This window comes from Corvus kubaryi, unplaced genomic scaffold (genome assembly GCF_017639235.1).
Source record: "Corvus kubaryi isolate FWS band 111438036 unplaced genomic scaffold, C.kubaryi_AGA036_p1.0 64877, whole genome shotgun sequence".
NCBI classification, from domain to species: Eukaryota; Metazoa; Chordata; class Aves; order Passeriformes; family Corvidae; genus Corvus; species Corvus kubaryi.
The window spans coordinates 81529-94411 of record NW_024581575.1 but is presented as its reverse complement, the minus strand read 5'-3'; the positions used below and the strand labels follow the sequence as shown (position 1 = coordinate 94411).

At 40.4% G+C, this 12883-nt stretch overlaps 1 protein-coding gene across 4 annotated transcripts; it reads right to left on the bottom strand.

The window, feature by feature from the left end:
* Positions 1-2003: 2003 nt before the first annotated feature.
* LOC121672715 (syntaxin-16) lies at positions 2004-12626 on the bottom strand. 4 transcript variants are annotated; one of them, XM_042045492.1, is made up of 9 exons: positions 12297-12596; positions 9883-9894; positions 8736-8843; positions 7685-7825; positions 6996-7158; positions 5981-6072; positions 5680-5823; positions 5081-5161; positions 2004-3974 (listed from the first exon to the last, which is right to left on the bottom strand). In XM_042045492.1, the coding sequence occupies exons 1-9, from the start codon at positions 12375-12377 to the stop codon at positions 3870-3872; spliced, it is 927 nt and encodes a 308-aa protein (XP_041901426.1). In that variant the 5' UTR covers positions 12378-12596; the 3' UTR covers positions 2004-3869. The 4 variants fall into 4 exon arrangements, with proteins under 4 accessions (XP_041901426.1, XP_041901424.1, XP_041901425.1 ...); XM_042045490.1 differs by having other exon boundaries at positions 12243-12543; XM_042045491.1 differs by having other exon boundaries at positions 9883-9927; positions 12297-12543.
* Between the last annotated feature and the right edge of the window lie 257 nt (positions 12627-12883).

Here is a 12883-nt window from a genome sequence, read left to right as displayed (position 1 = left end):
CTGGGGAACCTGATGCTCATTGATCTGCAGCCAGGAGAGGCTGGCAGGTCTGTGCAATCTTCCACCTATGCGGGAAAAGTGAATGCTGATGCATATAATGGAAATACATCTAAAAGGAAAAAAAAAAAAACCAAAAAACAAACGAAAAACCAGGCTGAATTCCAGAAAAAAAACTTCCTTAGAGTAAGGTCTTTGAAGGGACATCACAGAAACTTTATTGAAAATGAAAGTTGTAGGAACATCTGTTGCAGAGGTCAGTCGTGCAGCCTCACAGACGGGACAGTAACTCAATACACAGGCTCCAACTTTAACGAGTCTCTTTACTGAGCCACAAAAAATACACTGCTATGGAGTCCACTGTCATCCCAATACATAAGATCAGCGTGGGAGTGAGACTCTGCAATTGCTTCAGGATTGAGACATTCCAAAGATTCCTCCAGGCAGTAAGCTCCCAATCACTGAGTTCAAAATCTTCTGTTCCTGCTGCTCTGAGAGTCCAAAACCAGCACATTCCCTGAATCCACAGCATCTGAAAAGCAAATAAAATAGTAGGAAACACTCACCTATTGCGATCCTGTTGCTGCAGTTAAGGGCAGCAGAGGAGGGTCCTCCTGAAGGGAACGGAGTGAGGAAATCAATTTTATCTACAGAAACTCCCTGTGAACATCCCACCAGCAACAGCTGCAAACGTTTCTATTTGTCTGAGCTTCAGCAGGAGCTGCAGCAAGGACCTGTCTTCCAATTATTGATCCTCTACAAATATTCACAGAATTAAGCCAGTAAAATATAATCTTACACAATCCATTGTAATCAATATGCAAAATTATAATGAATTCCCTGTTTTAATGAATTTTGTTTAAGAAGGCTGTTTGGTTTGGATTTTAATAGTAAACATATATTTTTTCCAACAAAATCAGTTTCACTGTCACCTATCCAAGAACTTAAAATTTGCAAGGCTGTACCCAAAGCGGTTTCCAAACACTTAAGCAAAAGAGTTAAGACTCCTTTGTGTTGTGGTTCATAAAAGCAGACCTTAAATCAACGCAATCTAGGCAGTAAACACTACATCAAGTATAGATACTCCAATTTTTAGCACATTCCAAAAATCACCAAGCAGGAAACCAATTCTTCCACATTACTTTTCAGTTTCTAGAGAAAACTTGCAGTAGAAATAAATTTGCCATTACAGTGCTTTTAAGACTGTCCTTTTGGCATATAATTATTTTCTGTTAACAAGTTGCAGCTCATTTTTTGCACGCTCACATGCATTTTAGTGGCGAAATTGTGTACAAGCCAACAGCTTTACAGGCCATTCCTACCAGGTGAGGAGACAGAGATGCTCTAAGCAATGCTGTTCTGTTCCTTTGTAAGGAATTTGAGTATATTTCCATATAGGCTGAGAAGAATCCAGCAACCATGAAGAAGCCGCAGCCTGAGAGAGGGTCCCAGCTTTGTTTGCAGCAGGGCTGGGCAGAAGCGCAGGCAGGAGGCTCAGGCAGCTCCTGGAATACCTGAGGAGGCAGCAGCTGCTGTGGCTTTTTGGGGCTTTCATTGCCCAAAGGCACAGGCAGCACCCCTTTTGTGGGGATACTCCCACAAAGCACAGCATCAGATCTGATTTAACTGCTGATGCTTATTCAGACTGATTCAGAATAAGCCACACACCTGCAATGATTTAGAAGCCTGTCCTGAGTTTTCTTCCTCAATATAATCAAGCTTCAATAAATTCCAGCTCAAGTTATGCAGGACACTTGACATCTGAGTTTCACCTCACTAAAAATGCATTTCCTTGTACAGAATTTGGGTAGAAAGTAGGTAGACAGTGGGCATAACTCATGGGAAATAACTTGACAATGCAGATGACGTTGTGCTACAGAAGTTATTTTTTTTAAAAAAAGATACTTCACATCGCTGCCACTTTCATTTATTATGAAGAACAGAAATATGTTAACATCACAAAAGTATGCTTTAGTAATTTAAATAAAAAAAGAATAATTGCCCAATTAGGTTGGAAGTGTTTTATTACTTCTTTGAATCCATCTGCCATGATAAAATGTCAAAAGCACCAGTCAAGACAGAAATAAATAACACAATCTCCTGTTAGAGAGAAAGTTGCAAATACAGTATATTAAATTATAGCAATTTGCTGCTTCACAACAAGTGATGCAGACAGCACGAGGGAGACAGTAGTTTTACTCACGATCATTGAAAAATCTATCACCAGAACAGGGGAGCTGCACACCCAACACAAGCCTCATTCTTCCTTTCACCAATTTACACCATTAATTCAACGTAGAGTTTTAACTGGCAGTTTTGGTAGTTCAACATCCCCTTTCTCTAGAGGTAACAGGACTGATACAAAGCTTTTCATAAGCCCCACAAAAACCCAAGGCTTTCACGTTTTTGCAGTCTTTGCTTTCAGGTCCATTCCTGAAAATGGTCAGTTTAAAGCCACGTCTCAGGTCCTCTTTAGCAAAGAGTAAAGAAACTCAGGGTAAGTAACAGATGCAACTTCAATATCATAGTGTTTTGAAACTGCACTTCTGGGGCTTGGAGCAGAGCATCTCTGCAGGTCTATGGGGAGCACTTGTGTAAGTCAAAAAATGAAGGAAGGTACAGTCCCTTTGGGAAAAAAAAACCCCAAACATATAAAAAAGCAGTATTAAAAATATTAAGACAAGGCCTGAATTAAATTAAGAGTGTTCTATTACTTACATGCTGCTCTAATTTCTGTTGTACGGCCTGCAGCAAAGTTTTCCACTGAAAAAATAGTGAAAACCCCAAATTCTCCTCTGAAGGCCTTGTAACATGTCACTTGCATGACATCTCTCATGGTCAGTAAAAGACCATGAACACATCCTCTTCCAGGCAGACATTTGAAAGAGAATCTTCTGTCAGGGAAAATGGATGTAATATCTACTGTAGTGAAGCCACTTCTTATACAAAATACATAACCCATATGGACAAATGCACTGTAAAACAAACAACTTATACAGCAGCTACAGTTTGAAACATCCAAGATCCACTACAGCAGGCCAGAGAGATTCTCTTTTTGGGTTTCTATTCCATTTTTTCAGCTTAACATCACCACTGCTTTAATGTAATGTCTGTACTTTAAACTAAAAAAATTATGCATGAAAAAAAATATATGATCATCCCAATGAAGGAAAATCATTCCCATGATTACTCAAGCTCAGAAAATTTTTTAATTAACTCAACATGTTAAATTATGGCAGTGATTACATCTTGTTATTTACAAGATCAAGTACCACTGATTCTTAGTAATGCTGCAGTATCTAAATTAAGATCACAGGGGTTGGATTACGTTCTGGTTGCTAAAAGCTTTCCTTTTTAGCTGTCTATCCAGTTCTTTGGAGTTTTTGAGTCTGGAAGAAAGGGCATTCAATCAAACAGTTTTGTGTCTCAACAAATTTTACATCTAGATCAATTTTTGATATCCAGTCCCATTGACTCGGTAACATTGTTTAAATTTGAAGCCTGTAACAATGATGACATAAGAATATAGAAGACAACACATTTTTGTTCACAGTAACACACTAATTACTATAGTCACTGGTAAACTTCAATTTTTAATTATTCTTAAGTACTGTGTTTCCAAATACCTCTGCATAGGGCGCCAAATGTTTTTGTGTGGGAGCATCAAATTTCCTGACATTTTCCATATAATCCTTACAAACACCTCACAGGTCACCAAACTTGTACTTTGAAGAATTCTACAGAAACATTGCACAGATGTTGTACCACAAGGGCTCGTACGTTCAAAGGCAGCTTTCTGGAGTGCAGGTCCATCCATTCACATTGGGAAAAAAGTTCACAGAAACTCCAAAAATGAGAAAATGAAGCAAAACCTAGTGTGACTTTACACCAATAAGAACAACAATAAGGACAATTACTATAACAAACAAAATTAAAATAACGAGCATCTTCCGATTCTTCTTTTGATATTGCTCTGCCTATAAAACAGAGAAGAAAGAGTTAATAATTAGATTTCTGCAAGGCTGCAGTACAGACTCTTGTTTAGTGTAAGTGAAGTCCATGTGTTTCAAACTGTTCTTTGATAACCTGACATCTCATACAATGTATACTGCAGGCAATTCCCACACAGTAACGCTGCTCTGCACCGTAAGCTCCAGGGAAGGTAAATGTGCACTGAAATCACACCCACCCATGTTAAAGAGAAGACTCAGCTTGCTGAGATAAGATTCCTGGATCGTATTTGAAGGACATTAAAATTCACAACAAAACTTCCTTTTTTAATAGGCATATTTGTTGTACCTGGTCAGCTGTGCATTTTCATTTAATTAGAACTGAAAGCTTTACTTTTGAGTTGGTTCTCAAGTTTTCTGCTTCATTCCTTCTTTCTTCTAACCATATTTTCTGATCCTTCTCCTCCTTTTCCCAGGGGAATTAATAGGACACAACAGAGAGAAAACTCTCCAAAAGCCAAATGGAAGTCTACTAACAGAAGCTAAACAAAACAAAGCTTGTATTTTGTTTTTAATTAATGAAACTTCAAAATAAAACCAAAACAAAATGACCACAAAACTCTGATCTGCTGAGATCAATGCTTTTAAAACTTTTCAGGTGTTCATAGCAAAAGCTTCACATTAAAGTAAGAGGTTGGACCTGACATCTAAGTGTCAGATGGTAAGAGAAAACATTAATAATTATTCTTTCTGCTCACATGATTGAGATAATGTTTTCCAACTAAAATCTGCACTGAGGTACCCAATAACTATCCCTATTCCCAAGTGCCTGGCTCTCCAAACAGAGACGGAATTGCAGACAGGTGCCACCAGGTCAGCAATATAAATATCAAAGCACATTGGTTGGATGCCCAGAAAGTCATTTAAGAAATTAAGTTGAGGCATCAAGCATGACATTAACAGAAATTATATGGAAAGCTCCTCCTACAGTACAGCTGGACATTTCATACTCTACAGAAGTAATTTCTAAAAGGGACAATGTACAAATGAAAACTGACTGAATAACTTAATAGCTATTTAATTATAAAAGATTATTAGATATGCAAAATGGCTTAAGTATTCCATCAGCTTACCTTATGCAGTTGTTTTAGACCGTCTTCAGTCTTCATACATGACTGTTCAATATTATAGTCAATTCTATCTAGAACTGTTCCCTAAGTAAAATGGAGAAAACAAGCACCAAATTGAACCTAAATGAACTTCATAAAGCAACTATTATCATAAGCAGCAGAGTCATTAACAACACCCACAGCAAACAGCTCATGAACTATGTAAACAATGAACTTTTACACAAGAACTGGTTGGGACTTCATTAAGCAACTTCCTTGCTCAGTTCCTAATGGCAGCTCTGTCACCATCTCACATCACATCCCTAAAAATCATCTTAATTCCAGACCATGTGCTTTTGGCTGACATATTTAATGTAAACTGAATCTCTGGGAGAAATAAGCAAGACAACTTTGGCTTCCTATGGCCTTTTTTTTTTTTTTTTAAAGTCTAACACACATTACCAGTTGAATTATTATTCATTTATTTTCATTAACTCAACTTGTGGCATATTTCAAGCAGAGGAAACCCAAGCATGAAGAAGTAAGTTAGGAAAAGTGAGTCTGGAAGCCTTAACACTATATGGAATGTCCCACTTCTTACTAACACTGTGCTGTCAATGTACCTGTTCTACTATCATTGCTCCCAGGTCCCTAAATATTTCATTGAGATCGGAGATTGACTGCACAATCTGACGGATTTCTCGTTCCCTCTCTTCCACCATCAGTGTGTTTTGCTCCACCAATGCCAGCTGGTCATCTGTAAAACCCTGTTGAAATACAAGATTTACACGTTGAACTAATATTAACAGTATGAAAACATTAGAAAGAATTAAAAGGATTACAAGATTTCATAATTCTGACAGATATTTATAACCTGAGAAAATGCAATTCATATCAAATTTGTGTAATAACATCTTAACTTACTCTATCATAAAGTGTATCATCCTCCCCATCATCCATCAGTGGGACTGAGGTGTCAAAGAAGTGTTTGGACCTTTCTTCTCTATTCTTCATACCTGTAAAAGACAAACTATGTTTGAGCATGATATTATGAACACTATAATCAGAGCCGAGATCTGAAGCACCAGACAGAAAAGCACAAATAAGAAAATCTGTCTAGTAAATTATGTAAATCACAATATTCAAATTTCAACTGTCAGGCTTACTATTTAACAAAAGCATAACAAATTCAACCAGACTTGCAATACTGATTAAATTAGTGATTTTTAAGTTGTTATGCTCCACAAAGTTAAAAAAATTAGTTAAGAGTCTTAGAGAGTGATCACTCCAGGCTATTTTGTAACAAATTATCTTAGGAACACCCCTTGTCTGAACTGTGATCTTCAGTTCCACCTGTGCCATTTATACCACAGGAGGAAGAAATGTCAATGCTAAATTTGAAAATCAAGTTTTTGTGGGTTTCTTTCAAGATTAAAATAATCTGACACATCTTAAAATAGAATCAAACAAAATTTTAGAGTCTTAAACAGAGGTTGTTCCACTTCCAATTTGTTTATGGATGCAGAATTCTAATTTATCACAGACTAGCTTATAAGCTTTATCTATCACAGCCTGCCATCTGCAGCAGGTGTCATGGCTGAAAACCAGTGGCTGCTTCACCACTGTAACAGAAGCAGCTTTGCAAACCACAACTGGAGAAGCAAAATGCATTAAAAATGTGGATGGATGAAATATTCTGTTTTGTTGATACACTTAACTATGACATTTCTTCTTTAGCAACATGAAAAAGAAATAGATCAAAGCAGTTTGACCATGGGCTGTGAACCAGAAACTCTCAAATTCTAACCTCTCATTAGTCCTGTGTGTATCACTTAACCCTTCTGTGCTTCAGTTTTCCCAACCAAGAAAATAAGCACACCTCAGTGAGTGGTTTCCAGAGAAGGGGCCCATGCATTACTGTTACATCTCTTATGCTTACGTTTGAGATAGTCAGACTGTGCATGCCTAAAGTTGGTGGAGAGGTCCTGAAGGGACTGTGCTAAGGAAGACACTACATTCCTGAGAACACGTGCTTCTTGTTCTGTACAAGTACGTGACCTGCTCTGCAACACCTGGACTGCTCTCTGACATCTGTGGAATAACTGAGAAAACAATTCCATTAGTGGACAAACATACAGCAGCACACACCTTAAACATCACATTGCAAAAGTGCCACATTGAAGATTAATATTTTGGTTTCTCCATTTTTTAAAGGGATTTTTTAATTTGCTCTGTGCAATGTTTAAAAAATATGGAAATAGAACATAAATGAACAAATAACTTCAAGATAACAAGGCAGCAGAGTAACACAACTGTCTCTGACCAAAGACTTTGCTTCATTACAATTAGCTAGACTGCAAGCCTTAGAATAGATATCTGCATTTCTCTGAGATATCTGTAAATCTGATTTATCTCCCATTCCTATTCCAAGTAGAAAAGCAAACACGTAAGGGAAAGAACAGGGAGGTTTAAGTGACTCGTTGGGAAGTTCAGAGCAGAGCCCAGGACTTCTGGCTCACTCCAATACTGATCATAAAATAAATCCTTTGCTCAGAGCAAACCACTGCCTGATCCTAATGCATTAAAGATGTGCCAAACTGGAGGTTTAGGATGCAAAGCACTCTGTACCTGTGTGATCTCTTGGGTTGTTATTTCTATTACCCGTTCCTCTTCACTGCTGTCATCCAGTGTGGGTCTGTTTAGATGTTTATCATGAAGACTGGCTAATTCTTTCATCTTCTGTTTAACCCTGGCAATATCATACTGAATCTAAAAAAAAAGCCCAACAGGAAGAAAGGGAAGTAATTCATGCTTCAGGGGAAAAGGTTCTGACAAATGTTAGACTAAAATCACTGAGAGAAATCTGTAACATAAAAGGCAAACCAAATACCATTAAAAGCCACATAAAAAGCTAAGAAACTGAATACTCTCAATAGACTTTGAGTTTGCTACTAAACCTACTTCTTAATCTTAGCCAAGACTGCTGTTTTCAAATATGCTTCATTAAGATGGAATAATATTTTTATAATTATACAGTACCAAAGCAAGAAGATTTAGCCAACTTCCAAAAATATAAATGAAAATTCAGGTCACACCTTCAACTCCATCAAACATTGGATGGCCTCAACTCAACAGCAGAAGTTAAATACCATGCTTTCAACCAAGTAATTAAAGATCTGTAAGGATGATTATTATAGCAGTAAAAAGGAGCCTAAGCATCTTTCTGCACAATGGGTTCTGTCCACACAAACTGATAAGCCAACATGTGTTCTGAGAGTACATTTAAAAAGCATTTTCTGAAAGTCAAGAATAGCTTCACACTCCAAATACTAGAAAAAGTTTTTAATTGGATGCTTCCAGAATCATTCCTTTGCATTTGTCCAAATATTTCCAGAACTTGCATGGCATCCAGACTGCACAGGCAGGAAAATTCTCCTGCTAGAAACACTAATATTTCCTGGTTTTGAACACTGAATGCTCATCTCCACCACTTTAGGGTTTATTCAGCTGGACTCCTCCTCACCCGGTTCAAACAAAAATTCCAACGAAAGCTCTTATTTAAATCTTTCTTGTGATACTATTTCTGTCACACAGCTGACAGAATGTGAGTGAGGACACTAATAAATCCCTCCATGGGAAGTCCAACCGTGTGCTGGATGTGCCAGAGCACAGCACTTACTTCGTCTGCACCATCGACCCATTTGGGAGGCAACCGCTTCGTCACTCCGATGGCTGCCTCGGGATCTAAGCTTATCCCTGACACCAGGGCCATGCGATCGTCAGCCAGCTGCAGAGGGAAAAAAAGACAGCAAATTAGCTTTAGTCTAATTAGATCCAAATCCTTGAGCATCAGAAAACCTGCACGTTTGCCTTCTGATAGAAATTAACCTCAGAGATGTGTTTGCTCATGATCAAACATCACATCTTCTGGTTTGTCCCTCTGTGCTAATGACCTACACCCTCCCACTTCCTACAGGATCTGAAAGCTCAGAGTTGCTCTTAGAATAAATACTTAGCAGATTTTCCAGGAGGAAAGATGATATTGCAGTGAGAATTCAAGTAACTCTCATGCTGGTACAACAATTCACAGCCAATGTTGCAGCACAGTTCACCTTGGGCCTGGCAAATTTGAAAACTGACTTTGGGAAAATCTCAGAAAAAAAGTTTTATTTTAAGTGCTTGTTCTCAAACAATGCTATTTTGAAGAACAAACACTCCTGCAAACTGACATGCAACTCAAGTGGTTAAATTACTCAGTTAATGGAAATTAAAATGTGCTAAACACAAATAGCCAAGGCAATACTGGAGATGATGATCAATGATACCATTTGCAAACATTAACTAATTACTTGGGAAAGGTTTCATACAAACACCCCCTTCCTAGTTTCTCCCAAATTTCTAATTTTCCTTTATCAGGCCTGGAAAGTTTTGTGGTTCCCTACCCCATCTCTTTTTAAAAAACAATCCCCCTTCCTTCCCTAGCAACTCTTTCTTGAAAGCAATTTCTTTATCCCTGACCTTATTTCCTAATCAATAAAGTTTGCATAATTCATGCACAGCATGAAGAATAGCTAATGGCTTCACTGTGCAAAGTCACTCTACCCCATGTGTGCACAGTAACTCAGACTGGTTCATACATTTATCTGTTCACAATCTAACATACCACAAAATTCTTGATTTCTCTATGCAGCCTGTCCTTCTACTGTGCACAGACACTTCATCCTATATAATGAAATTCTATAAACTAGCAGAATAAAGAAAGAATATTTTAGCTCAGTGATGTAGGCTTGATGTACCATGGCAGAATAAAATGTGAAAAACAATACCTCATCCAGCTCCTGAAGTGATTTGTGGATCCCATCAGCCCCATCCAGTTAGAGACAGCGAAAGACAAAAGGGAAAAAAGAGACATAGGACAGATATAGGGCATGGTCAGTTGAGAAAATACTGATTTATTTTTAAAGCATGATGGTTTACCAAGAACAAACAAACTGGCTTTTAAGACATGGTTAATCAATAAATACATTCTGATATCGCATTTTAAATCAGCATTTTGCTTAATCCACCAAATTTTAAAAGAAATATTTCAGTTCCTTGGTAAACAGCAAGAACGTAAGAGATCAAGTGCAGAGCTTGGTTTGTTCTACAAAGTAATTGCTCAGTGAAGTTTCTAAATACTGAAACGTCAGGTGGAAAACCTACAATAGAATACAGTGAAGTATGACAGCAAGGGCAGTCTGACTGCAGCACTCAGCATCCACTGGGTTTGATTATGATTGGAGGGGGCACAGAGAAGCTTTTGTAGGACATTTATTGACAAACACCCCAGTTCTCACAGGATAAAACAGACTGCAAAGGACACAAAGCAAAAGCAAATGTTCAGTCACTTCTGTACACACTTGAGCTGTGCTCTACTTTTAGGGAATATAAACCCTGCAGGGATCCGAAAAAAAATACACAAGGCAACGTATCTGCACCTTCTCTGTTCATCAATCCTTGCACTGTGGAGGGGATGTGTGAGCAAAAGGATCTTTCACTCCAAGATTAACAAAGTCAGACCTAAAATTGGATGAAATACTTGTGGTTTAATAAAGCAGCATCAACTGATGATTTCTTATGAGAATCCCCAGGCTTTTGGAACAGGACTCTACTGTTAAAGATGCTGCTTTGATTATCTGAGTTTAAGAATGCAATTCTTGACGGAGAGTTATCACAGCAAAGGATTTCTTGAGGAGAAAGGTGGAGATGAACTAAGGGAAGCTGAATACTGTGGGCTAGAATTTGCAACCCTGCCCTGCTGGCACACAGCAGCTCTGCTGTGGGGGTACCACCCAAAGGAAACCTGCAACTCTGACAGCGACAGGCACCTAAAACCATGAAAGACAAACAGCTCACACCAGCAACTTCACACTTCTTGCTAAAACAGTTCACTTGTAACAACTGTGGAACTCTGAAATGCTCACCAGGGCCAAAACGGAGCCCCTAACTCACTTCACCCATTGCACAGATGGACACTTTACGGTCACTGAGAGCCTCCATTGCATTCGAGTGAGCAGCCCAGCAAAAACCTTCAATTAATGTTAACAAACACTGCAAATAAATATTTGATGCAGGTGCTAAGTGTTATTGCACTGGCTGCTGAGTAAAGTGCAGTTTCACTGCTCAGGAATAGTGAGTTAAAAATATCACTACTTTCTCTAGGTAATACTTTAAAAAAACCAAGGATCTACAGAAGTGACATTGATATGGCAAAAAAAGAAATTAACAAGGACTAAATGCAGAGCCAAAGTACACATGTATAATACAAATTACTATTGACATTTCCTGTTCTGCAAATGCAATTTAATACACAGCTTATTAGACACAGGTGTAATAAAGCTAGCAATGAACAAAGACCACTGACAGCAACAGGAAGCACTGCTTTTCCTAACAAAAATGCATTAATGTAAAGCTATTTAGAATGATGAGATTGCCAGCAGATATTTACTGGTGGCTATGACAAATGAATGATAAGTTTAAACAGAAAGTGTGAAAACCTGAGCAGAGCTGAGCTGCCAAGCAGCCCATCACAGCCTGACTAGCTCAAAACCTAGGAAAAGCTACTGAAACTGCCTCTGAACCAATAACTTTTGGTAGTTTCTGTAAAGAGGAGTTACACTAGAATCTACTGACTCCTCTCTCACAGATGTGTTTGAGTATTGTTTGTATTTAGGGATAAATAAAAAGGGCAATGAACATCTGAGCAAGTTATGGAGAAATTTAAGCAATGGGAATAAACTACACCAGTGTATTTAACAGTGCCCACAGTGAGGTGAATAGAAGAGTTCTGCTTTGTGAATTTCTGTTTTTGCAGGTAAGGAGGCATCAAAAACCTCATGTTAATGCTAACATGAAGCTGTTAGAACAGTAACACATTTACTATGCACGAAGCGAATAGAGATGCGATCAGCACACACAGATCTCTTCTATTCGTTCGACGTGAACGAGTGGGAAAACAGGAATCAACAGGGTGGGGAGGGAGGGAGGGGCAGAGGGAGGAAGGTCGGGGGACGGAGGGGTTTTGAGGAGAGGGTTCACAGGAAGGGGTAACCGGGGCGGGCGAGGGCCGGGGCAGGGCGGGGCACGGCACGGCCGCCTGGCAGCCCGGGGCGCGGCGAGTACAGAAGGATGAAGGGAGGAGACTCACCGCAGCAGCCATGCTACGTGAATTCAGAGGGCTGGAGGAGCCGAAACTACTCACTTGCTCGGCCAGCAGTTGCCGGCTCTGCACCGCGTTGTTCCGCAACAACAAGAACGCGTCCGTGAGACGCCGGGTGGCCATGGCCCCCCGCCCCGCCGGGCCCGCGGCCCGAGCCCAGCCCGGGGCCCGCGGCAGACGCGGCGGCCGCCCCTCGGAGGGTCGGGGCGGAGACCCCTCAGAGGGCCGTGACCGGGACCACTCAGAGGGCCGGGGCCGGGCCGCCCCTGGCCGGGACCGGGACCCCCCAGCCCGGGCCCCCGCGGCCGCCGGGCGCCGCCATCGCCCCGGCCCGCACCGGCACTTCCGCGTTGTGCAGCGCCCGCCGCCTTCCGGCCCGCCCGCGCCGCTCCGCTCCGCCCGGGACCGCGGCCGCGACAACAGAGTTCCGGCCCTCCGGCGGCCGGGCAGCGGCACGCGCGTCCGTGTCCATGTCCGTGTCCATGTCCGTGTCCATCCCCATCCCCATGTCCATCCCCATGTCCATTCCATCTCCATCCCCACGTCCATCTCCAGTTCAGCTCCAGTCCAACCCTGCGTCCATCCTCACGTCTATGCCCACATCCCATTTGGTTTTTTTCTTCTGAATC

What these genes read in the sequence shown, in the direction of transcription:
- LOC121672715 (XM_042045490.1), bottom strand. Translation starts at nt 12,377, where the DNA reads ATGGCCACCCGGCGTCTCACGGACGCGTTCTTGTTGTTGCGGAACAAC. An exon ending in ATGATACACTTTATGATAGA is followed by an intron (nt 5,824 to 5,980) that starts GTAAGTTAAGAT and finishes GTATTTCAACAG; the next exon opens with GGTTTTACAGATGACCAGCT. An exon ending in GAGCAATGATAGTAGAACAG is followed by an intron (nt 5,162 to 5,679) that starts GTACATTGACAG and finishes CATTTTACTTAG; the next exon opens with GGAACAGTTCTAGATAGAAT.